The 26,281-nt window shown below is 32.9% G+C and overlaps 1 protein-coding gene across 1 annotated transcript in view; it reads right to left on the bottom strand.

The window, feature by feature from the left end:
• Positions 1-21,092, bottom strand: part of LOC128993176 (serine protease inhibitor dipetalogastin-like) — a 45,607-nt gene extending 24,515 nt beyond the window's left edge. The window contains exon 1 of the mRNA XM_054416938.1: positions 21,069-21,092. Within this exon, the coding sequence (XP_054272913.1) occupies positions 21,069-21,092 (24 nt within the window). The remainder of the gene's footprint in view (positions 1-21,068) is intronic.
• Positions 21,093-26,281: the final 5,189 nt, after the last annotated feature.

Genomic DNA, 26,281 nt, shown 5'->3' on the forward strand with positions numbered 1-26,281 from the left:
TTTTCACTGTAATCTATTTAAATAACATTAGTTTTAACGAGTACCTAGGTTTTGCTGCTACAGGGAGGGTAATGACTTGTTTTTATTTTTTTGTAGTAATAGTTTAGTATAAAATAAATATATTTGCCAAATTTTATCAAAATGCATACATAAACAAGCAATCTATATAACAGTTTTGTTATTATCCATGAGAATAACATGTGAATTTCAAATTTACATGCCATTGAAATTTAACCGTAACCAATTACCGTACAAAAATACTTCAATATACTAAATTATTTTTCTATTCTCTTCAAAATAGTTTAAAGACAATAAAGGGAAATTTAATTTTTTGAGGGTTAAAAACGATAAAAACTAATTCTTATCCCAAAAAACCCCCAAAACCCCGTTCCCATGGTCCAATCACGCTGGTTCGTGAACTCGTCTAAATTACACATTTATAGCGAATTTTATCAAATTCGGATATTTTTAGCGAATTTCCCTATAGGGAACTAGCTATTACCGTAGGTGGCACGGTAAGACCTAGACCCGGGACCGATTTACTTTTTCATTTTGATGTCCCCAGAGGCCAAAAACACTATTCGTTCAAATTTTTATATATGTATTTATATATATATATATATATATATATATATAGACTTATATATATATATATATACGTCCGTGAACGCGATAACTTGAGTAATTTTTGTCTGATTTTGATGAAATTTGGTTTAAAGGTGTAAAGCGGGATAAACTTGAATGAGTTCGCGAACCAGCACGATCGGACCATGGGAACGGGGCTTTACGGGGGGTTTTATGGGGTAAAAATTGGTTTTTCTCACTTTTGCCCCTCAAAACACAAAGTTTCCCAATTTTTCTCTAAACCTTCTTAAAGAGCTTAAAAAAACAAACAATTCAGTATATCAAAGTGTTTTTGTACGGTTATTGGTTACGGAGAAAACTAAAAAAATGGTAAATTTAAAATTCCCATGTTATTCTTATGGAGATTATTGTCAAATGTTGTAGTTTGCTTGTTTATGAATATATTTTGATCAAACTTGTCAAATTTATTTATTTTGTACTAAGCTATCAATATTTTACTCAAAAACACACTTTATTTGTTTCCTTGTAGCAGCAAACCTAGGTACTCGTTAAACCTAATGTTATTAAAATATAATTTAACTGAAAATCAATTCAGACAAATGGAAATTCGCTTAGTCGGCAGGTTTGCTGCGGCGGGGGTATTTTTCTTTACTTATCGTGCTAACGGACACATATTTATGACTTTGAATGGTGTATTTGGCATCTGGATACATCAATACAAAAAAGTAAATCACCCCCGGACCTAGGCCTTACCATGAGACCTACGGCGATAGCTACTTCCCTATAGGGAAATTCGCTAAAATGAAAAATATTACACAAGAAGTTATTTGAGAATGAAAATCGGCAAATGGAAATTTACTATGGATAATAGGTTGAATGGGCAGAAAAAAATTGAGCAAAGAATGTGAAAACCCCCAATAAAAATTAAAGGAAATTGATAGGAAAATTAACAGACAGGGAGTTTAAAAAATGCCCCATATTTGTGTCAGAGTGGTACATCTTGGGAGCTATTAACAATGATGATTCCTCTTAGGAATAAAAAACCATCTTAGACATTTTGTATTTAGGACATATAGGCTTTTTTACAAATTAACTAAATTACGCTAAAAACTGAATTACAATCAAGAGGTCGTACAGTGGTCGTAAACTCGACTAAAAATATTTAATGTAGGGTACAGACTACTCTATTTCCACCCCACTCTGTAAAAAAAACTTGTGATTGTAATTTACTTTCATTGGTTTTGATTTTCTGTTTATATTTCGTTGTCATTTCGTTACCAGCATGGCCACCCATGGAGCCCACGTTAATTTTTATTTAAAAGTATCTGCAGACGTAAAGTTACGTTTATACTCAATGCTGCAGACAAGCTTCCCTCAGTCGCCACCAGGTAGCAGGCAGTTCCAGGATTTTACATTGTTTGTCGATAATGCAGTTTAACCAAAAATAATAAGGTACACGAAACAACTCAATAAACCTGATAAAATGTCTCTTTATGTTAAATCCATGTATTCTTATCACCCTTTTCAATACAACAATTAAATAATTAACTGTATATAATAAATAATAATTATACTTATGAGTATTCATATTTAAAGGGAATCAAAGAATTTAGTCAGCTGTTTCAACTAAAAAAGTTGGTTCTATGATATGGAAAAGCATTAAAAAGTTATAAGATTTACCAACAGGGTGCAGCACTATTTTTTTGCATTTATGAAAACAGCTAATTTGAACTAAGGAGCAACAAAAAACTGTGATTCACAATGAGTACTGTAAAATTAGGATTGTTTACAGTTATGTTTATGTTTTTCATTTCATGAATAATTTGTGATATTTTGCGAATTGTTGATAATTGATTTTTTCTATAGTTTAGGTGAAGTGGTAGATCATTATGGCTATGGTAGATGTGTAATACTGTAGAATACTGTAAATTTAAAAAAGCAAATTTTATCAAACTGTGTCCTCCGTTATTGCAAACGCGAAGCTTGAGAATAACTGCAATAAGCATTTTATACTTATATTCCAACCCCGTACGAAGGACGGGTACTCTGCTAGTTGACTATATATTTAATTGTATATATTCAATATAATATAGTTGTAAATACAGTAGTGTCAATGGGACAGCAGTGTATACATGTCCAATGAACACTATTGTGGTAGTAATAACTTTTTTGTATTTTTATTTTATTTACCAACATTAAATATAATTGCAAATAAATGTTCAAAAACATAATATGATAAAAATAAGGATTGCAGCACTATAAATTATATAAATACATATAAAATATGTTATTATTTTGACATAAAACATTATCCCCTCGATTTTACAATAGACTACGATAAAACGGCATATGGCAGCATATTGAAATGTGTAGATAAACAAGTTAAAATCAAATAAGTACATTTTTTACTAAACTAACCTGAAATATATATTTTTAATTAAATATTATCACAGAACAAGGTGATTATAATCCTAGCTCATCTCATGGAATCGTTCATATTTCCCTATGATGATGAAGGTCTACTTGTATCTAAAGTAGCGACACACTTCTTTTTTTTAACAAAAACTTAAAAAATGTATTGGATTATTCATCCATGTAAACAATATATCTTCAGATCTTAAAATAAAATTAACACTTTAGAACGAAAGTCCTATATTTTAAACAAGTTTTTTTTTTTAAGTCGTATAGTTTTTAAATGCTCTCTCCCACAATTCTTTGATGATCCAAATAAGATAATGATTTTGATTTTTTATGGTGTTACTTATGTTTAAATGGGTCCTCCTGAATGCATTAAAGAAAATATAGAAAATTGTGAAAATTGCTACTAATTTTATAGTTAAATTTTATTTGGATAACTCAATATTATATTTGTGGCTCACCTTTAAATAATTTAGCACCAATTAAGTTTGTATTTTAAAGGTGTCTATTGTAATTTCAGCAGGTATTGATAACAATTATAATTTGTTTGATTAATTGCATTATGCAAGTTTCTTACAGTAAAAAAGATTAAATTCGTCCATGCAAGACATCCGCAATAAAAATAACACAAATACGTCATATAAATAAAAGAAAACAACAAATTACTAGACAAAATTTATAAATTTTATTTTCGTTTGAATGGACATGGGAATGGATTCTTAAATTTGTTTTTTAGACGTCATTGAACTTTGATATTATTATTTGAGTTATTAATGTATTGTATACTAAAGATATTTGCCAGTAATTTTTACTAAAACTTTTAATTAATCTTAACCATTATTATTTAGCTTTCTAGCTCACACATAAACTAGTTATTAAAAAGATTTACAGCGAATTGCCCATATAAGGAATAAGCTTTTACGGTAGGTCTCATGGTCAGACCTGGGACTGATTTAATTTTTCGTTTTGAGGTCCCCAGAGGCCAAAAACACCCTCCGCTCAGATTCATATACTTTATATACATTTATTTATATATGTGTGTCCATTAGCGCGATAACTCGAGCAAAATTGATCCGATTTTGATGAAATTTGGTACAAACTTGTAAACTTACGTTTATTCGAACGAGTTCACGAACCAGCATGATCGGACTATGGGTACTGGCGTTTATGGGGTAAAAATTTGTTTTCCCATTTTTGACACTGAAAACACAAAATTTCACAATTTCTTTTCTAACCATTTTGTAGAGCTTAAAAAAATAAATAATTGTATACATTGAAGCGTTGTTGTATCCCTTACGGTTATGGAGATAATTAAAAACAATTGTAATTAAAAATGCCCATCTTATTCTTATGGAAAAAACTTTGTTTGCTTAATTATGGATATATTTTACAATAATCAAATTTTTCAATTTTCTTTTATTTCATTCTAAGCTATCAAAATTTCAATAAAACACCTCAATACCTTCACTGTAGCAGCAAACCTAAGTACTCATTAAAATAATGTCATTTAAATAGGAAATAAATCTGACAATTTAAAGCGAATATTTTAGTAGAGATCCAGCCCAGTAAATGGAAATTCGCTTAGTAGGTTTGCTGCGGCTGGGGTTTTTATTTTGGGATCGAAATGCTATATCATTCCAACTCCTAAAAATACAAGCTGGAAAAGGTTTAGGATACACCAAGGCAGTTGCTAATTTTGATTTTTTTTTAAATATAATTATTTTTAATATGTAGCTTTTCTATTTTTAATTCTAGAGTTGAATATTTGTGAAAATCTAACAACCATGAGGATAATATTAAACGTTTAACGGTGAGTATGATATTCCTATGTAAAATGTTTAACCGATTTTAGAATAAAATTCTACTTTCATAGTGTGCGATGCTTGCAAATACTTAGTTATATCGTAATAAGAACTCTTAACGAAGCCAAACTAAATGGTCAAGTTGCTATAAACTATTGCATATCCTATGTAAAATCACTTATTAAAGCATCGATAATTATAACAGGGATACAATTTTGTCAGTAGCACGCTTTTTGGGTGACTGTTCTATTTGAATGGAAAATTTGCTCCAGGTTCATATAAATGGGAGATTTCTACTCCAGTATTCAAAAATCGACGGATAATACCCATATTAGGACGAGACCTGGATTTGACAAGTAGGTCAGATAAGAAGGCCAAGGTTACCGTCGAATCAGCTGATTGTAAGTGACAAATGATCAGCTGTGTCGTAACAGCTGACTTGGCATTGTTGCGTCAAAGGGGAGATGTTTCCGTCATGTACTATAAGATTACCTTTCCGTGAATCTTTAGGAGCCGATAGCCAATGTAACAGCTGGTCCAACAGCAACAATTGTAACAGCTGATTTAATAGTTGAAATGAGATAAAGCCAATGTATAATGTTATCAGTATAGTCTCTGAGGTATAGTACATATCACCCTCGTACTGTTCAGGCTCACCCCGTGCTTAGCTGTGCTATAGCTGCATGCAAATGCCCGAAGTCTATGTAGACGAGTAATACGAGGGTTAAAAATTCCACCAACTTCATTGTATGAAACATGCATTTTACCTGATTAAAATCGAACAATGTTTGAGGATAGTTTTACAGCAAGCTCACAAAGTTAATTTTTATTTGTATATGACCTACTCATCATAGATTATTCAGAAAAAAATAGTTATTTGTGCAACTAGTGAGAAAAGTGAGCAATTGACTCACTCGAGAGAAATCCTTACTCACGAGCCGTAGGCGAGTGAGGAATAGTTTCTCGAGTGAGGCAATTGTACTTTGAACTCGAGTTGCACATTATACTTTTCCTACAGTTACCATAAAACAAATAAATTTGTGAAGAAACATAACCTATTTTTACACAGAAGTGAACTTTTAATATAACGTTTAATGTGAAGAGACAAATACAACAGTACATCAGCAGACCAGCTGATTTACAGCCAGTGCTGCCAACGTATTTCGCGCGCATACGACGTTGCCCGCATGTTACGCGCTCACTATTTCGTGACTTCACGTTGCAAATCTGGAGTGAGACAAAGTAATTAGAGTGAGACAATGTTAACATTGTCTCACTGATGAGCGAATTGGCCACTTTGCTTTCTCAAATCAGTGAGAGAACATGTACATTGTTAGGTAACTGTAGGAAAAATAACATACGACTCTTTATGTTTCTGATTTTTGAACAATATAACGATTTCGTATAAAAATATACATACTAAAAATATAAAATACTAGAAAAGATAGTTTGCATCCTAGAAAAGTGTGACGCCTGAGGTTGGATATGTTAAACTTCATTCTATTTTTTATGTAAAATGTGGTGGTTTTGACCATAGATAACTTCAATCAAATATGTTTTTCATTCTCACGTTTAAGTTTTTGGTTTAAGGTTTCTCAAATAGTGTGTTTTGGAATTAGCGTAGTTCAATAGGTGTAGGAAAATGCCATATTTAGTACACCAATGTCTGTGAATAAAACCACGCTGAAAGGAAAACTCATTGAAAAGTGTCTTATTTTACCCAACTACTAGACCCTAACAGAGTATTAAATACCACATCAAACTCAGACTAAGAAAATTCAAATTTGTCTGTTTGAATTTTAACTAAAATATATCTATAAACAAGTCATATTATTCATCATTTAAATTACCTAAGATTAAGAATACTTAGGTTAGGTGCTACGGGGATGGAATACATAGATTTTTGATCACATATTAATAGCATATAATAAAATAAATAAATTTGCAAAATTTCATTAAATCCATAAACAAACAAACTAGGCTTACAAGAGTATATTTCTTTCCTTAATAACAACAATTTTTTTTTAATTTTCCCGTAATCTTTAATTGTACAACAATGTTCAAACGTTTGTTTCTCACGATGTATGCAATGAAAAGCGTACATTTCCATGTTCTTAGGGCAAATATTAAAAAAAACAATTTTTGAACAACTTCAAACCCCCAAACTCCCCATTACTCTACATTATTCGTTAGAAAACTCATTCTAGTTTATTCAGCTCTACATATTCATGCTAAATTTCACACACATACATATGTATTTAATTTGAACAAGTGGTGTTTTAGACCTCTGGTGACATCAAAATGAAAAATTTAATTGGTCCCGTGTCTACTAGGTCTTTTCGCCTTGCCATGGCTACGGTAATAGCTACTTCCTCATAGGGAAATTAGAGTAAACATTTAATGTATATTTTAATTTAGTTGTTTTCATGAGGTTTATTTTAATAATTGCAACAGTCCTTTTCCTATATTCCAATATTAATGGATGATGATAAACGCATTAATTAATATATTCATTGATTGATATTAATTAATATATCCATAATAGTATTATATTAATGGATAATATAACGAAATTACTGAATAATATATGTTTTACCTGTTTCCCAAAACGATAGGTCGATTTCAACTACTTGATGAGAGATTATACGATATAGTATATTACGTTAGTCCTGAAAATAAGTGTTTACCGGACGAGAGTGGTTGTTCCCGAACGAGACGAAGTCGAGTACGGGATTACCATACGAGTCCGGTAAACACATTTTGGACGATTTACGTACGATAGTTTACGCTATACTACTAAATCTGTACAAATCCTTACATATCACCACCAACTAAAGGACTAACAATCACTAGTCAATAACCACTAAGAGAGGTTATGTTTTTGTTTATAACCATTCATTGCCACCCAAATACAGTATAATCAGCTGATTGGTGTCCGGTAAAACTCATTACAGTACAGTAGTACGCAATGAAACCCCATAGCTGGCGGCAAACAGCTGTTTTCTGGACTAAATCCTTGCGTGGGAAGTTCGTCAAAATAGTGTAGTGGGGCGTAAATTAATTTCCATTGTTGTATCTGTTATTTGATGTCTCCCCGTAAACGAAAATCAGCTGGGCTTAAAAAACAAAACACACTTCCATAATAACATAGGTACGTTTTAGCGGTCGATTTTCCTTCCAACAAAGACTTTAATCATTCTTAAATTAAAAACCAAGTATTACACTTGTTTGGTTTAATCTAGCAAACATGTTTAAAATTTAAAGTTTTGTATTGTATTCAAACAATACACAGCACCCTCTATTTGTACTATTTACTCGTAAAGAACGTTAGATTTCTCATTAGTTTAATAATTCCAATTGCAAATTAAATAAAATGTTTTGGAGCAAATTCAGTTAAATTTCTCCAAGACGTAAATAGACCAACTAGGCCTAATGTTTCACTACGGTGTTTTCATTCCTTAAGCAAGGAAATGTCAGGAAATTCTTGAATAATATTGTAGTTTTCACCTAAAAAATTGTTTTACAAAATTACGCCCCTAGGTCATAAAAACAATTATATATTTTTCCTCATACTCCTGGAACCAAGCGGCATTTCTTTAGACATCATTTATTTTTCCACTAACATAACAATTTATTTTAAGTTCTCTTAGTTCTTGCAATCACAATTTTTGTATATTCATTTGTTTTAGAAGCGCGGATGCATCCTGTTTGATAACATTATTATACACGTCCCCATCTCAAGTGATAATTATATTGACAACGATAATATGGTATTTTATAACACCAGTTACCCGGATACCGTCCTCTGTGTCAAATCCTGTATTACTTTAGGACACCCTTTCACCTTGATGATAAATTTATTGAATACCTTATAAGTGTGGGAAACAAAACTATCAAATTTTGTTCAAATAGACCTGACATGGTCATTTAATATCGTCCACTAAAACTCTTTAAACATTTAAATCGCCAGACTCGTGACCATTGTTCATACTGCTGATGGTTCAATCCATCGTCAGCACGTGATGTCATAGAGTCAGCTCGCCCCAGACCTACTTAACTGGCCCGAACTTGCCCCAGTTCTCACCACGTGGTCGAATTCGAGTTAAGTTTTCCTCATTTGACCCAATGAATGCTTCAAGAAGCTTGGGGTAGGTCAGGTCCTTAAAATAAATAACTTCCTTATTACCGCAGTAAGTTACTATCCTGATAATTAAGCCAATTCGTAGAATACTGTTCAGATTCCACTATCATTGGCTGTATGGGCTATTAATTAACAGCTGTGTCTAAGGAATATGTCGGCCTTAGCAACAAGACTACAAGATCGCGCCACTCATCTCCATTCATACTTGACTTAAGATACCTATCTTTGTATGGTCGCCATTTTTGATGAAATTTTAAAAGGTATACCTTTTAAGGATATAACTTAATACGTAATGCCTTCCTACATTACTCGAGCATTACCTTTACTGCAAACGTTCAAGATGGACAAGGATGGATGATATAGATATAAATTAAGATCATGAAATGGCCATCGATTTCGACTAAGTCGTCATCATTCTATTCCATAGTCCAACAATTTTAAAAGTTTATCCTGGTTTGAGTTTCTAGTTTTTAGTAGAATTAGCGATTCACTTTGTGTCCGTGAGATATTTCTTCTTTGGAATTTCAAATTTTAAAGACAATAAAGAATCAATTATTGGGAACAGGTAGCCTTTCCAAGCACAAAACGCGGTTGCTGTAACAAAAATCAGGCATATGAAATGCACTGGGATCTCATATGAATATCATGTAGATGTGTGATAGGGGTGGGGCTGTTTTAAGAGCAAATATAGAAGGACCAAACGCCTTCTGGACATCTGAAGAAGAGGTGAACAGATTAAGTAGTCAATTACACAAGAATGTTGAGAGCAGATAAGAAGACGCAGGCTTGGGAAGAATGAAGATATTTTTGTAGTTAAACTGTAGTACTGAAGTAGCTCATAGCTCATCTTATGTGGGAAGAAAACGTATAAATTGTAAAAGGTAGACCTAAATACTTCTGCTTCTTATGAAACAACCCTTAAACAAATTATACAATTGACCTTTGGATTAAAATAAACATCCATCACTGATCAATGTTCTACTCAAACAATAGTGAACTAGTTTTTTTTTCACGTAGTGTTTTATTTGATGCTCTTTTCGAATTTTTAGTTTTCAAACTATAACATTTGATGGGATCATTAAAAGAAGCTATTCTACATGTTTTTTAGTTTCACATTACTAAAATTATGTTGTATAAGAAATAAAATTGTATTTTACGGCAACAAACTCTGTCGGTGATTCGGTTTAATTAAATTATTTTTAATTTTAAAACTATTGTATCATTATCATGGAGTGTCCATTTCAATGAAGAATATCTTAATCAAAATATTACTATATGTTGTAACTGCATCAATTAGTGTGTTTTGGTTACTCTAGCTGTACATCCACATAATATATTTTACAAAAAAGATTAATCTCACACCATTAATTTAGAGTAACCTAAACTTGCAATTTTATACGTTACGTGTGCCAAAAGAGCAATTATATAAAGTGCCAATTTTTATAGGTTGTATAACCATTGGAGTAGTTATATTTTACATTTTTAGACAGGAGAAATTCTTTTATTTTTTTGAATAAAAATTACACACATTGTTTAATGTCAAAGTAACATGATTGTTTCGGGAAAGAAAATATTATACTTATTGGCTATAAATATTTCAATGAATTTATTATTCTTATTTATTGTTCTTGTATTTCATGGTAGTTTGCGTATTTTCTGGATTAAATTTTAATTAAGTTGGACAGCACTCAATTGTTGAAAATTCTCGATCACTCTTTTATTTATTAATAATTTATCAATTTTGTAGTTGGTAGTTAATGTTGTAGAATATCTTCATATTTTTTAAGCCTGTAAAAGGGAATTTCCAACAATTAATGAATTAAAGTACTTTTCATTTGGTCAATCATCTGTGTTTTATATTACCCACAAATAATGTATTCAGATAAAAATCCTTCAAATAAATAACCCTTGACCCCAACAACACCCTCGATTGAATTAATAATAATTGCATCACTATTTTTGTACAAAATTAGATAGAAAGTACAGCTGCGCAACTGATAAACACAACATACATGAACTATTTTGCCTACACGGTACAACTGTTTCATTCTTTAAATACATTTTATACCTATGTTTCAGTACCAAAACAAAAACTCCTCGATGCCCCATAAAACCTCAACAAGGCTAAATTTAACCACAAATTCAAACAAGGCGGAAACTCTTCTAGGAAAACACTATATCGGATGGCATAACGACAACACGCCGTTAAATAAGGGCGAGACCTACTTTACACCTCGTTGCGCGAAAAAATTACCCAACAAATAAATCAGCGGGCCAATGGCGTCGCGGGATGGCGGCCGTGGACCAATGAGAGGCGGGGGGCGTGGCTAAGTCCGACGCATGCGCACTACCCTCGCCCCAGCAGCCTAGCCACACTATGTTTACAGTCCTGCTCTGATTATGTGCTGTATATTTTGACATCTGTGAGTGTGTTAACAGTGCTCTTTAAAGTACTTAATTTGTGGCCCAGTGTTTGTATACAAAGTTATCTATGTTGAACACTGCTTGACACTATTTCCTCAACATTTCCGAAGCTTCTTTGTCAACAAGCGGTGCTAAATTTGTCTTTTATCGGTTGAGTTTGTTTATTCGCGCGTAAAGTTTCGCAATTAATTATTTTGTATCGCGGTTTGAGTTGTGACTTGGTGTGCTGTTGGATTTCTGCGTAATTTTATTTTACTTTTTTCTTAAGGGAGTTTAGATTTGTGATTTGTATTTCTATTTTATTTTATTTTTCAACTACAGGTTGAATTTAATGTTGGATTTTTCCGATTGTATTAATTTTTAAACCACCCCCTAAGACAGATAAAACTATATTTTCTGTGTTAATAGCTTTTATGTTACAGCTTTAATCAGTTCCCGATTTAAGAATATTTTTTCCTTCAATAACCCGGTTCCTAGAATTTTTTTCCCACAAATCTAGGCCACAACTACCGATTGTAGTGTTTCGATTGTGTAACCGTGGAACTTGTTGACTTTGCAATGTTGTCATGTTAGGACATTCAAACGCACAGCGATTGCCGCGATCAATCGTGTGATATCGTGCGAATTCGGTCACTTCCGGAACAGGTGAATTAATTGTTTACTTTCCCGCGCGCGCGAAAAAGGTAATATTACAAATTAGCGCTAAAACCAACTCTTTCGCGTTCGAAATTGGAAGAAGTTTATGCAATTTAACCACTAACAGATCTATAACAAACATTCCGGTATACGATTTCCGATTATTTTACTCAACTCATTAACTTGTTTAAAGTTTGTGCTTTAAAGTGTTAAAAATTTCCCCAAATTCACCAACCAATATTTTTTTTAAATTTTAGTTAATTCCTAACGTCAGTAAGTTGTGTCCAACATAGTGATAACATTTGTATTTATAGCTTTCCACCTTACCATCAACGGGAGTGCTTAGATATTGTGTCATTTTCTTGCACGAAGTTAAGGATCATGCATAGAACTTGAAATATTATTTCCTAAATCATAACTATTTTAACTAATAAGATATTGTGAAGTGAGAGAAGATACTTCGACCACAGAGAGTGATGGTCTCTCATCTAATGCAGGGTTCGGTAAGTGATCTAGACTATGTATTTTGTTTCATTATATATACTTAACATGAAAATATTTTGCAGGAAAACTGACAAAGTATTTTTTTTTTACATTGTTTACATAAACATTTCTATTTACTTTGTATTTCAACGGGCTGTTTTCACACTTAGGGGACTTTACTAAATTGTAAAAACAATTTAGTTATTAATCAGTAATATTAAGAAAATGTCTCCTTCGGCGGACCTCAACCGAAAGGGCAAATATTTGAAAACTTTATGTATGTGAATTGTATTTTGAATTCCATTTCGCTCAAATATCAAAACTCGACCAGAATTAATAATCTTGAATTGATAAAACGCTGCTTTTACTCTAAAAATGCAAAAACAGTAGACAAAATACATACAACAATATACAAAGTAAATACAACAGTAGACAAAATACATGTTCATTTAAATTCCATACAATATTTATGCAGATCAAAAGTAGAAGGGTAATTTTAATTTAACCTCGTCAAAAAAGAAAATGAGATTTACAATAAACAATTCATTTTCAAGATGACTATGAGTGACGGTCAAGGCAAACATGCAATGGGACATTGTCTTAATGAATTAATAGCAATAACTTGAAAACAAACTAAAGTAAACTGAGCGAATGTAGACTAACAATAGATAAACAACAACAACAGATAAATCTGTATAAACAGTTAAAAAAGAATAGGATTGTATTATAACCAAAGAACACACATTATAATAGATACATTTAGGATATTGGTTTTAATTGTTTCGGAGTTTCAATCAGGTCGATTATCAATTATTTTATAACGCATTCTATCAGACTAGCTCTGTCAAATATGACTAATTCAAGTATACAAGTAAGGATTCAAGTATACAAGTAAGAATTCAAGTATACAAGTAATCTGTTTATTTACATAATGTTGATAGATGAAAAAATTATGTTAATTTTTATCATAATAAGCTAAGCGAAAACGAAACATTATAAAATTAATTGTTGAAATCAATCAAAAATAATTAAACCCCCGCTATAAATATTAAATACTCCACGTGATCCGGAACTCAAAATCGGAAATCATTTGTCGCGAGTTATTGTTTCCAAAATGTATTTCAAATCTATTCAATGTCCAGTAGCATCTCATTGGTGTAGAAAGTATAGTTATACTTATGTGTATTATGTCAATTATATAGTGTGCCGGAAGTGTAATAACATATAAAGAAATTCACCTTCTAGCGTTAGATAGTAACTCACTTTAAAATTGACTCAAATGTGTTTAAAAAATTCATGGGAGTACGTCAAATATGAGGTTTCTTCGAAATGAAATCTATGGAAGAATGTTTAATTCAAATTAATTTATAATGATAAATTTATCTAAGATTAAATTGAATTGCATTATTGTTTAACATTTCAGTATCCATTGTATTCATTTATGATTTTTCGTATTTAGATTAATGATTAGAGGATGAGTTTGCAGTCAGTTTATACTCGTTTTTCTACATTTTTTCTGTCGATTTCTGTTTATCTGTCGTCGATTCACTGTTGTAATTATTTTATGTGCTGATTCCATCTGGTATTTTCTGCCATTTTATTTTTTATTAATGAAACCATTTATGAAAAGTAGGAAAACCACGTGGTGATGAAAGTGACAAAGTGCATTTGCAGCAGGGATATGATACAAGTCTACAGTACAATATAAGAAACTTGCAAACAGTAGCATGTTACAACAAGTTTACAGAATAATATTGTAAAAAGGTTAAAATACATGTAACTGCCTTGTGATTCCTCTGTTCCTATACTGGACTACGCGCGTTTCAATGCATTCGCATCATCATCAGGTCACAAACTTGAAGAACTTAAACCATTCTTGAATTGGTCGCGTCAAAGTTTACAAAAATAACACAACACATTTAAACATTACAGAATAACATTGGAAAGTTTTACAAAGCATGCATAAAAAACATTGTATGATATAAAAAATTAATAATGATTATTAGCTCAAGTTGTCTTTTAGCTCCGGTTTTTTAAGTGTAGAAGCCAAATTTATACTATACGGCTATTGAACGCGGATATCGGTTAAATCTATTGTCATGAATCTATTTTGCGGTGAAAATAAATTTTCATAAACGATTCTATAAAATTGCAGCATATTTAAGAAGATAATTTATTATATCAATAAATAAGTTAATTTAAAAAGCCAGTAGCTTAACCTGTACGTGGTCACGGGGTATAGGAACATAATATTATGTCCTTTAAACTACGGTACAAAATACAGATAATATTAACAATTTGTATAGAACGAATAATAACTAATTAACTCGTGTCCGACAACATTAAGTTAATACTCAATATTATTTTGTAAAAAACAATACACTTTTGGTTGTTACAGTCACTTGTTCGTAAAGTGGACATGTATTACAATTTTACTCGTTTCGGCAAAAACCAAGTTACCCCTCATGAATAGCATGAGAAACAAGAATACAGTATACAACTCTAGATTAAGTATCCTAAATCATTTCATGCTAATGTACAACTCATGTTTTTGCGAAGCGGCGAGAAAAATTTTGAAATCGCACCAAATGAGTCTTAATTCTAAGAAACTTCTTCAAAATTGCTTCAGAGATAATGATCGATTGAATCTTGCTTGAAATCGCGCTCATTCAAAGTAGTTTCTTGCTTGGTTGGCTGAAAATAATCTCTCTGTACTGTAATAGTAGTTTACGCAACGATTGCGTTAAGTAAGTCTTTACGACACGAGTAGAAAATTTAAGGCACGAGCCTTGGCGAGTGCCTTTAAAACTTCTACGAGTGTCGTAAAGACTATTAACGCGAGTTGCGTACACTACTTTACCTACGATCGTTTTTTAATTACTATCAATCTGGATTTAATTACTAACAATAACTACTGATAACTTTTTAGAGAGGTTATGTTTTCGTGTATTGTCATTGCCACTGAAAGTGATGCAACGACTTGTTGTATAATCAGCTGATTTCCTGTAATTACGTGTTTGTTAAACTTCGTTAAATATTACATTGCTAGCAGCATTCTTACCATAAATAATATTGTATCAGGTACAATTCGGCAAATATTTCATTTATTTTTGGACTTCCACCAACTTAATTAAGAATACGCGAGTATCAACATGAACAAGTCGGGTCAACAATTAAATTGGTCAACTGATCAGCTGATCAGCTGATTAGTTGACGTTCGAAGCATTTCAATTTTAATTCTTTTCTCTCAATACTTGAACCTCATTGGTCCATTACCTGTGTGGATATGAGAAAACTATGCGGATATGAAATGAAACTATGCGGATATGAAAGTAAACAGCTGTAAAGTGAAACTTTTCAATTCTAAGAACTGGACTGAAATGGCTACTTTAAAAAACTGTCGTAGGTAAAACCAATTTTATTGACATCAAGCTCACAAATAACAATGAAATCTTCATTATTCTTGGTGATAGGAAAATCGATTCATGTCATCAAACGCTTTCTTGGTTTAATCATTGATTCACAACTTTGTTTTGAGCACATAGACAAAGTGAAGTCTGTATCAAGATAATCAATGGCTTATTTATCCATTGCAGGTATGTGTATTTTACTGACTGTATAATTTTTCTTGCATTTTACTTTGCCTGATTTTATTTAATATGACCTATTTGGTCCCAATATGAGGTGCTGAATAATCCAAAACAAAGACAAATTTAAATTATAGACCAATCAAATAAAAAAAAAACTCAGGAAAACAACCTGAGACTAGTATTTGGATTGAGTAAAGTTCCTGGAACGGTTTTTGATTCAATCTTCAAATATTTGGTATTTTTCTTGCATAAACATGATTTAAACACCCTATTAAAAAACATTATTATTTTTCCAAGCTCCAGACTGTGCTAATATTCTTTACGGAACTGTCTCAATCTTTAAATACCAAAGCCTGCAGTCACCACAAAAACATGCTGTTTTTCAACGAATTATCAAACTATCTGAAAATTCAGTCAACCTCTGTTATTTAAAGAAATAACTTCGAAAATTACTATGTTTAAATGCTACTAAGGTGTCCGTGAGTTTTTTGCAAACAAGTCATGGACATGCGATGGGCTTTGTGTATGGATTAATTAATCAAATGTTAATATCTTATGTTAATGTTGATAAAATTTAATAGTTATTTTTATATTTGTATCCATACAATTATAAAATTGAGGGTGGTGTCTGTTTGTCTGTGTGGCTGTCACGACTATATCAATCCGATATCGGAAAAATTAATGCAAAGATGGTCCATATATCTAGGAATGTCAAGAAGCCTATTCACTTCCTTGAGTTGCCCTCGGGCTTCGCCCCGTGGATGTCAGGAGTTTTGAGCTAAAGTTTTCAAAAGTAAATATTGATTGGTATCTATGGCAGATTGGGAAAATTCATTATGTTTATCTTTGCTTTGACATTTCAATGTAAACAAAAAGAGCTGCCAAATGTTTATTTCACAATTTCAGACAGGTGATTCAAAGAAATTAAATATATTGTGATCTAAAACGTTAAATGTAAAGATCGCTAATCAAGAAGTTATTTAAATGAAAAGAAAAAAGATAAGTAGGCTTAAATAGTGAAGGTAAATAAGTTTAAAATATGTATATTTAAAAAAAAATTGTGAGATTTTCTCAAATCAGCCTATACAAGATTTAAAATTAATCAAAACCAATATGTCCATCACCACTACTTAACCTCATTGAAAACCCATTAACATTTATCAAATGAAATGGTAAGGTTGAATTTTAAAAGCGTTGGCGGATGAGTAACTATTTTATACAACAGCTGTAAAGATCCATTGTTTTTATTTCGTGTCTTCTCTCTGTTCCAAAGCACGGATACAACAGCTCGTATTTAATAAGACATACTGTATTTTTATGTTATCTGAGATGAGAATGGAACCCTGAAGAGGTGTCTTCTACCGAAATAATCTTATGACTTTTCCGAGTATTTATATTTTTGAATGGCTCTTTTAATGAATATTAATATTCTTTTTCGAACAAATCAATCCTTTTCTATAATTGATATAATTCGCAATGCTTATCAACTACCCGTACAGCATAGCGTTTACCAAACAACATGTATGGACACCTTCGGAAAATTTCTAAAATTATTTTTGGTAAGGGGGAATATCACAGTACATGTAAGTACTCAAACACTACAAGTTATTTTTGTTATTAGTTATAAGATTGATTTACATATATTTGATCTTTAACTGATCTAAAACACTGAATTACATTTTTCGTAACATGGACTGGACGTTTTTCTATGATGCTATGTCGAGCAGTTTCCCTACAATACATTTAAAATTTATAATTTCTAAAACTAAACGTAAATGCCGCAAACCCAAACTCGAACGGACAACCGAGTCAAAAATGACAGCCGCTTAACGATTATCTACTCAGAGACGCGACCGCTAGAAGTCTGTAGAAAGTCATCAAGCTTAAAACATATAATAATTTTGAACGAATACAATGTCGCGAATTTGAACTCAAAAGAATAACTGAGTAAAAAATGAATTGTTAATTCAAGTAGGCCCAATCTTCAAACGGCTGTCATTTTTATTCGGTGGTCCGTTTGGGTTTGGATAGTCAAAGGTTTGGGTTTGTGGCATTTAGCTAACTTTAATATTATGTGCGGACCGTCCCCCTAAAGAGGTAGCGTATCACTGAATAATGTGTTAAAACGATTTTAACGGCCAGTAACTTTGTGCCAAGGTTAGTATCTCATCTGTATTATTCTTTTTAATATTTAACTTGGACCTCTTGCCTATGTATATTAAACGTGGAACGAGTTTTCTAATCGATGATTCTGAATCGACCACTGGACGGATTTGCACAATTTTTCTGTTGCAGGATTATATTTATTAAAGAAAGGTAATTTTATAAGTGGAATTTTAATTTGGAAAACGTGTAGCAGCTGACGATAACATTTTAAGTTTGTTTCAGTGAAATATATTTTAGTTAAACGAACAGCTGGGTTTCTTTGTGCAAACTGCCACTAAAATGTTAACATTTCAAGTAGTTTACAAAAAGCTATCGTTGGTTATTTTTTATGATCGTACTAAATGTAATTTTTTCCTACCGTAAAGGGTTTGTGTTTTCAGGAAATTTGTTATTTTTCAGAGTAGACCCCAAAATTTTTCGCGAAATCAAGTTTTGTCATTTTTTAATTTGTGTGAATATAAGTTTACGCTACACAGGTTTGAGCTCGGCAAATTATCATTAGATTGTACACGTTATAAGTATTTGCTAACATGGTAAGTTTTCCTTTGTATTTAACCAGCCAATATACCCGTGCTTTGCATCGAGAAGAAGACACGGGAGAGAACAAAATTGGTTCTTCAAATCTATCTGTACTATTATCTAACAATCCAACGGTGTTCGTCTGTAGACCAATGTTAGTTACTCAATCACGTAAAAACCACAATTGACTTTAGAAAACAAATTAAAATTGTACCATTTTTTCTTAAAACTAAAATTTTCTATTTTCTGATAGGCCTACTGTAAGTAATATCCCGCTTCCTAGTTACAGTTTAAGCACAAAACTATTATTTGTAAAAATAAAGCAAGTAATATTTTCAACTAGATACAAGTATTTAGTTCTCAACAACTGTATAACTTTAATTCAACTCTATATTTATAGGATCGTGGTACGCAGGAGATGTTTATTTCTATTTCAAACATTTCAAAGCAGTTTTATACAGATATTGTTTTTCAATTAATAGTTTTTAACCACTTTTCAGTGGTAAAAAGTAGTGACATACCTAATACCTGCAGTAATATTTTTTTATACTAGCTTAAGTTTAACGAGCAAAAAGAAACAGAGTTTGAAAAGATTAGTTAAGATCAAAAAACAATTTTGTGCCCCTGCAATAAAATATTCACAAGGACGTTTATTAATGGGGGAGGGAGATAGGTTGGGGGTTAAGTAATTAAATATATCACTCTGATTTGCCTTTTAATGGCAGTGATGCGTCAAACACAAATAATTTATATCACTCAAAATATAGTTGAATTTACACACATAATTACGATTTAAAAGGGTTGTACCAATCAGTAAACAATATTTGAAACATTTTGTCACATAAAAATACTCTAAGAGATTCAGGTTAAATGTACCAGAAGCTTGAAGATTAAGATGTTGCACCTAACCGACTGAAAGAATGTTTTTTATGCAACAAGAGTTAATGTAAATTAATTCTCGATTATTGGAAGGTAAAATAAAAAATATTACTACTGTATTTTCCTTTAGATCATGTACAATGTAGAAATACAGCGACGGGATCACGGTGGCAGTTGTTACGTAAATAACTCGACCAACCACGCTATACCATTGATAGGCGTAACTTAAGGCCATTACTTGTGGATCAAAAACACTCGTTAAAGTAAATAGCTCGTTAAAGTAATAAATAATTTCTGTTTTTAACGGTATATTAGGTTTTTTTCACCACACTATGATGTTTTTAGCTGTTTTACATACGTTAATTGGTGGCTGAAAGTTACGTTTTGCTGGCAATGCCAGCTGTCATCGTCATTTGGGGACCCAGGTTTTTACATCCCTAGGGCCGCAAAATCAGCTGCTCACTTACTTTCTTAAAACATGAATGCATATTAAATACACAATCAGTATCCATAGCATTGCAATAGAATTGTTTTATTGTCACCGCTCCCTAGCAACTATTTATTATTATTTTTGCTGATTCCTCAAATTATTTCTTCCCAAAACCTTAAAGTTGTAGTTGTGTTGACTATCAGTGTGTGTTATTATAGTGGTGAATAGTGGTAATAGGGTATAGTGTGGTAAAAAATAGCGTTCGTACCACGGACCGAAATGTTTTTGCAGCTCTCGATCGTTTTAAGTTCTCGACTTCGTCTCGAACTTAAAAGATCATTCTTATCATTCTTTCTATACAACTTAGAACGATGTACGTGAACAAGATTTTGACTTCAAAACAGAAAATGATTGCATCCATTGGTTTTAATACGGGACGAGACATCACAACGTACAGTGAGATATAATTATTTTCCTACCACACATGGAAATTATCACATTGCCATACCTGTAAACAGTGCGCAAAATAGCTCATTGCTGCTCTAGAGCGGGAATGGATCATTGCGCTCTTAATTTACAAATCGCTATTGTACGCCGAATTATGAAGCATGTACTTTTAAGGTGGTGTTTATACCAACAAGTTAAATATTTAAGGATTAATAAGGCTGAACAAAAAATGTTTGACATATTTTTCCGAACCGTATTGAGATCTCTAAAACCATACACAGAATAGATAATTTTAAAATTTAGTATTTTTTCATAATTATTGTTTTAGTCTTCTCTTCTCTAATGGAAACCATTGTCCAGGTCGGGTTTAAAAATTTTACTGATAAGATTTAGATCAAATACTGATAAGAACTTATCAATGGACTGGCTAAAACATGCTGACCTCAACTCGTGCTTACGTCAAACTCATTCTTGATCTGTTTACTATATTGAGTCCAGCTTACCTTTGCTTACGTACTTCTGATATCAATTGACGCACGGACCAATACCTCCTGTACCTCCCAGTAGCACATTATACGTATTACTGTAATTAGTTGTGCCAATCTACAAGATGGATGTACTGAAAGATGTACTGAAGAATAAGATAACGTTTGAGGCGTTTACCGAATTTATTTTGAAGGTAAATTTACCCTGTAGGCCTGTATAGTGTATATCTTGATAATTATTTTAGTCAATGTTTTTATTTATTATGTTATTGCCGTGTAACGAGTTGTTAAGGACAGAAAACAAAGTGAACAAATTTAGTAATTTTTAAGAGTCAGAAAATTGTTCATCCCGAGCACATTATGTATTGCTGGCTTACAAAAATTATTAAATCTCAAGCAGCCGAGTAGTCACCTAACCTAACCTCACCTGACCATCGACCAATAACAATTCTATTTAGTCGTAACATTTTCCAGTATCATTACTTGAATCATTTTGGGGTGAACATGAATAATTCAGTTTAAGTTGCCTCATTTGACACCTAGATGCATCGGTCCACCCAAAGATAACATTTTCCAGTATGTTCTCAGTTTTCCACCTATTTTGAACAAATTGCCCAATACGTGTTTGAATTAGCAGGCGAAAAGAAACTAGATTCGCCAGGTTAAAAACCGTTGTTAAATTTAAATTCATATCCAAAGTTTCTAAGTTGTAAGGATAGCTCAGCATTGTATAGATTAGAAATGTAATACAGCATTTACATATACATGTATACTGCATTTCCAACTAACGTGTTCTAGTTTAGGATATAGTTTTCATTCCCTCTATGTTTTTCATTATATGTTCAACCAGTTCTCTGTATCTTTATATCTTGCCATGTATATTTGCAATGAAATATCGAGTGGGTTGCCCTAAAGGGCAACTTAAACCTTTGACTTATATAGGCTTACCTCCGTCAGTAGTCCAAAAATTGTGTCTTTTTCAACTACTAGTTGAATAAGACACAATTTTTGGACTACTGACGGAGGTAAGCCTATATAAGTCATTATTCGTAGTCCAGGGGCTATCAGAATTAATAATATTAAACCTTTGGATCACAATTATATAAACAAAAAAGGTTGAATACCATTACCAATAAAAACAACAGGTTAATCAGACAAAATACAACCAAAGAAAATACACTTTTTTGATCGTTGGTACCACTTTTAAACAATTACGGAACGAGAGTGTTCACTTAATTACACCAGTGATGAAGAAGAGCTGTTTCTACTTTGTATTCTTTTCTTCAACTTAAAATTGTGCTTTTAGGCTCGAAACCATGATCGCTCGACAAAAACGGGTCATTTGACGGCACAACAAATATTCAACCGTTTTACTTAGGATTAAAACTTGCTTCGGGAAAACGGATTAGCATTAGTAAATGAAATTGATAATACCAAGTAGAATACATAGAAAGCATAGTTTTAGCGAGTGAAAATCAACAGTGTTATATCTATGTTTTATCAAGCAAAGGTTAAAGTAAAGAATATTTTATGATGTTTTAGAAAGATTCCACAAAGTTATTTAAAGAAGAGCGTGGTTACAGATTTTTTTAGAATCGTCACTGTAGCGACGCTGTTTTTGGCTCTGTAGAGACTGGCATTGGTAGCACCGGGAGAATTTAATTCATCCGATTTAGTTGCTGTAATGTTGGGACACTTGAGGACCCATCATTTCGTCTTGTGCCTTTTAAAGCTCCCACTCAATCCTTGCTGTGCAACTTTATGTTTATGATTCACGATTTCTCGCGTACACAACGAGAATCAATTATAATTTAGGTATGAACTGAGTATATGCCCAGTTGTACGACTCGCCACTACGAGACTATGTGAGGCAGGTCAGTCGCAGACAACCTGTCAGCAGTTCTGACCAGCTGGTCGTGTTACGTCTGCAACACGCAACACGTCTACACGTCTACACGTCATACGACACGCGCGACACGTTCACACGTCGATCACGGGACGTGTACAAGTTACAGTGATCGGTTGTCGATTGTCGTATACCAAAGCATACATTGAGGCTCTGATGACACAATCGAGCATCCAAGGGGCTAAGATACTAGCGGATCTGCTTGGGAAGTGGCAGCGTTCTTTCACCTCAATATTTCTGCAATCAAAAGCCCTTCGGTCAAGTGAAGTCTGAATAGAAGGAGGGGAATTTGAATTGCGTGTTTGATTTGGTGGTTATTCCAAGGGTGGAAGAGGGGTCATCAATTCTCCGATTTGTCTCTGGAAATATCAATTTAAACATAAATTTCATCCTAAAACGTAACTGAGGGCATTGTACACAGTACTAGCAGTTAAACTGGCTTTAGAAATACACTAAACTGCTTTAAAAATACCAACTTTTCCAAGGGAGGACACCCCCTTTCTTTAGGGGTTTGGAACACCCCTAGTATACCCCTTGACAAGGTTCTAGAAGACTTGCGCGGTGATTTTAGCCGTCACACAAATCAAATGTCTGATTATGCACGCACGACAACAGACAGACAATGTATTTGCTGTATACCCTGTTCATCAGACATCGTAGACCTGTGTGAGAGTGATACACCAGTAGATAATTTGAATAAAGATTTTCTCTGCCTCAACCGTTAAAATTCACATTTGTATTGCTGAGTTGCATAACTCTCTCTCTCTATTCGAATCTTTCCCAATGTATCCAGATGCAATCCTCAAGCCCTAAAATGGGACCACGAACTAGAGATTTACATAGTTATGTTGCACATCTCCGTTAAAAGGGTTTTCTAATACATCTAGTTGCCAACTTTAAACAATAAATCTCAATAATTCACATTGAGATTTACATGCTTAAGTTAACCTCGTTTGAAAGCGTTTGCCAATGCAGTGGCCAACTTCCAGTGTTCGTCTAGAAATTGGAATTTCGGAAGTTCGATCCTGAGAAATGTCAGTAGCGTTATCATCGTTCTAAGATGGACTCAGCTTTAGCTGTCCTTTATGATTAGGTTTTTTTAATGGCTGGCTAAAGAAACAGCTGATCTTAGTCAGCAAAACAGCTGTCATTCATTCAACCCTGAACCCTCGTCTTCACCTTAAAATACGCAACCTGATGTCTCAACGTCGTCCAAATCTAAACTTATCTAAAACCACAAATTCTAAACCACAACCACTAACATATTGTATAGTTTAGCTAGACTAGAAAGTTTTACAATTCATCTAGTTGCCAACCGCGTTTCTAAACTACCAGCGCAGTCGACACCTGACAAAGTTCCAGTTGATAAAGCCCAGTTTCGCTGCAATTTGCAGTTTCCCGTCTGCAGTTGCCAGTTGCCACCTCATCAGCCTATGTGACCCGGTCTGGCTCGTGAGCCACGTTTGCGCTATTTAACGGCTCGGCGCCAATCCTATGGCACATTTGAGTGCGAACGCCGAGCTCGTAGGGATTTGCAACAAAGAAGTGCGCAAAACAGTAGCTCGAACAAAGGTGTAGCAATGTCTTACAAGTTGAAATTGTTGGGATTCCTTTGATAAGGTTGAGGAGGTTATGGGTCTTGCGAAAATAGTATTCATTTTTGGTCCAAGCTTAAATATTCATTGTGTAAAATGCAGGGTGGATATGGAATCGATTGAGATGATCTGCGTATATTTGTTACTGAAGCATTAAGTAGTCAATCAACAAATATCTTTATGCTTGCGGCTAAAAATACCAATTTTGCGTGAATATAGATCAACCAAGTATTGGTTAATCGTGAACAAAACATGTTAAAATCGTACCTATCTAAGAAGTTATTTTTATCTTGATAAGACTACATAAAGTACATCGGCGTACTTTAGGCATAAAATAATACAAGGCTAATTTTAGATGACTTAAGATTATTAGTTTAGATTTGAATGGCTTGGTCAGACGATTTAATCAATAAATCAGCTGATGAAGTGACACACCTTTTGTACGTGTGTTACACTTTTTCTTTTGCTATTGATAAAACTTCCAATGATTAAGGACAGCTGGGGAAGTTAAGAACAATCATCATATTCAACATTATCATTTAAGATTGTGATGCCATTTGTGTGCGTGTTTTAACCAAAATATGAGTGAAGGATGAGTGCAGAATGAAGTGTGATGATCTTTATAGCTACGTTGTCGACAGCTGTTTCGTTAACCAGGAGCATTTGGTTAACCAGCTGATCCAGTTTTGAACCATCAACACTTTTTCGACTTCTTCAGGACCGATCCGGCAACCTTTAGATTGTTAGGCGAGCAAAACATCAAAACGCCACTATCATTTCTCAGCATTATAAAGCAACCAGATTTAGACGAGTCTACTTGCTCTACTCAAAGTCATTGCTTCACATGTTTAGTAAAATTAATCTCTTTGGTTCCAGACTTTGAACGAAACTGAAGCAGAAGCAGCAATACAAGCTAAAGACAACTCTGTCCTCCGGGGCAAGACCTTCTCTCCCAGACTACCTCCTGGTAAGTGATAAACTAAAAGATTTTTTATAACTAATTTTATATTAGTTGGCCACCAACTTTAAGCTGCTTGGTAAAGCTTTTTGGGTTTATGTCCTCAACCTCAACTCATTATTTACGTATTTTGCTACTATTCTACTATTCGTACTATTCTTTTGTGTGCCCTGGTAAATTTGAAAACAATTGAATGAACTGTGTTTAAATCTACCCAATGCAACAGTTGATGAATCTTCTACAGAAAATACTAGTACCAAACTAAACTCTACCAACAAAGATTTTATTTTTCAAAACCATCCAGTAAAATGTTGGCAGAATACCAGATCGTCTGGCTAAGTCCTTCTCTAATATACCCATTTCATTGCCCCCTTTGAATATATGTATATTTTTTTTTATAAAAACCAAATATAATTAAAATAAATCTATTTATTTAACTGTAATGAAAACATGTTTGTTAGTGAGAAGCTATCTTTCTTGTTCAACTCTTGTATAAAAAATCCTGTGTTGCGTCAGAACAGTGTTTCGTATTTTATGAAAGATTTGCATTTAACATTCACGAGTTGGGACACCACCTATTTTTATACACTCGATAATTTGAATCATAAGTCTGCCATCAGTAACGAATTTAACATTTCAAACTTGTCCATAAAACATCATACCATCCTACATGAGCAAAGTATTCTTTGACTGATGGAAAACCAACCAATAAAGTTTTAACTACTGTCTGAATTTTAGCAATTAGAGATATTAGAGACATTTTTAACATTCGTAGTTCCAAACATCAGTTACTTGAAACTTGAAACATCTTATACAG

Source organism: Macrosteles quadrilineatus, unplaced genomic scaffold (assembly GCF_028750875.1).
Source record: "Macrosteles quadrilineatus isolate MER2022 unplaced genomic scaffold, UCM_ALF_1.0 Scaffold_4__1_contigs__length_99947679, whole genome shotgun sequence".
NCBI classification, from domain to species: Eukaryota; Metazoa; Arthropoda; class Insecta; order Hemiptera; family Cicadellidae; genus Macrosteles; species Macrosteles quadrilineatus.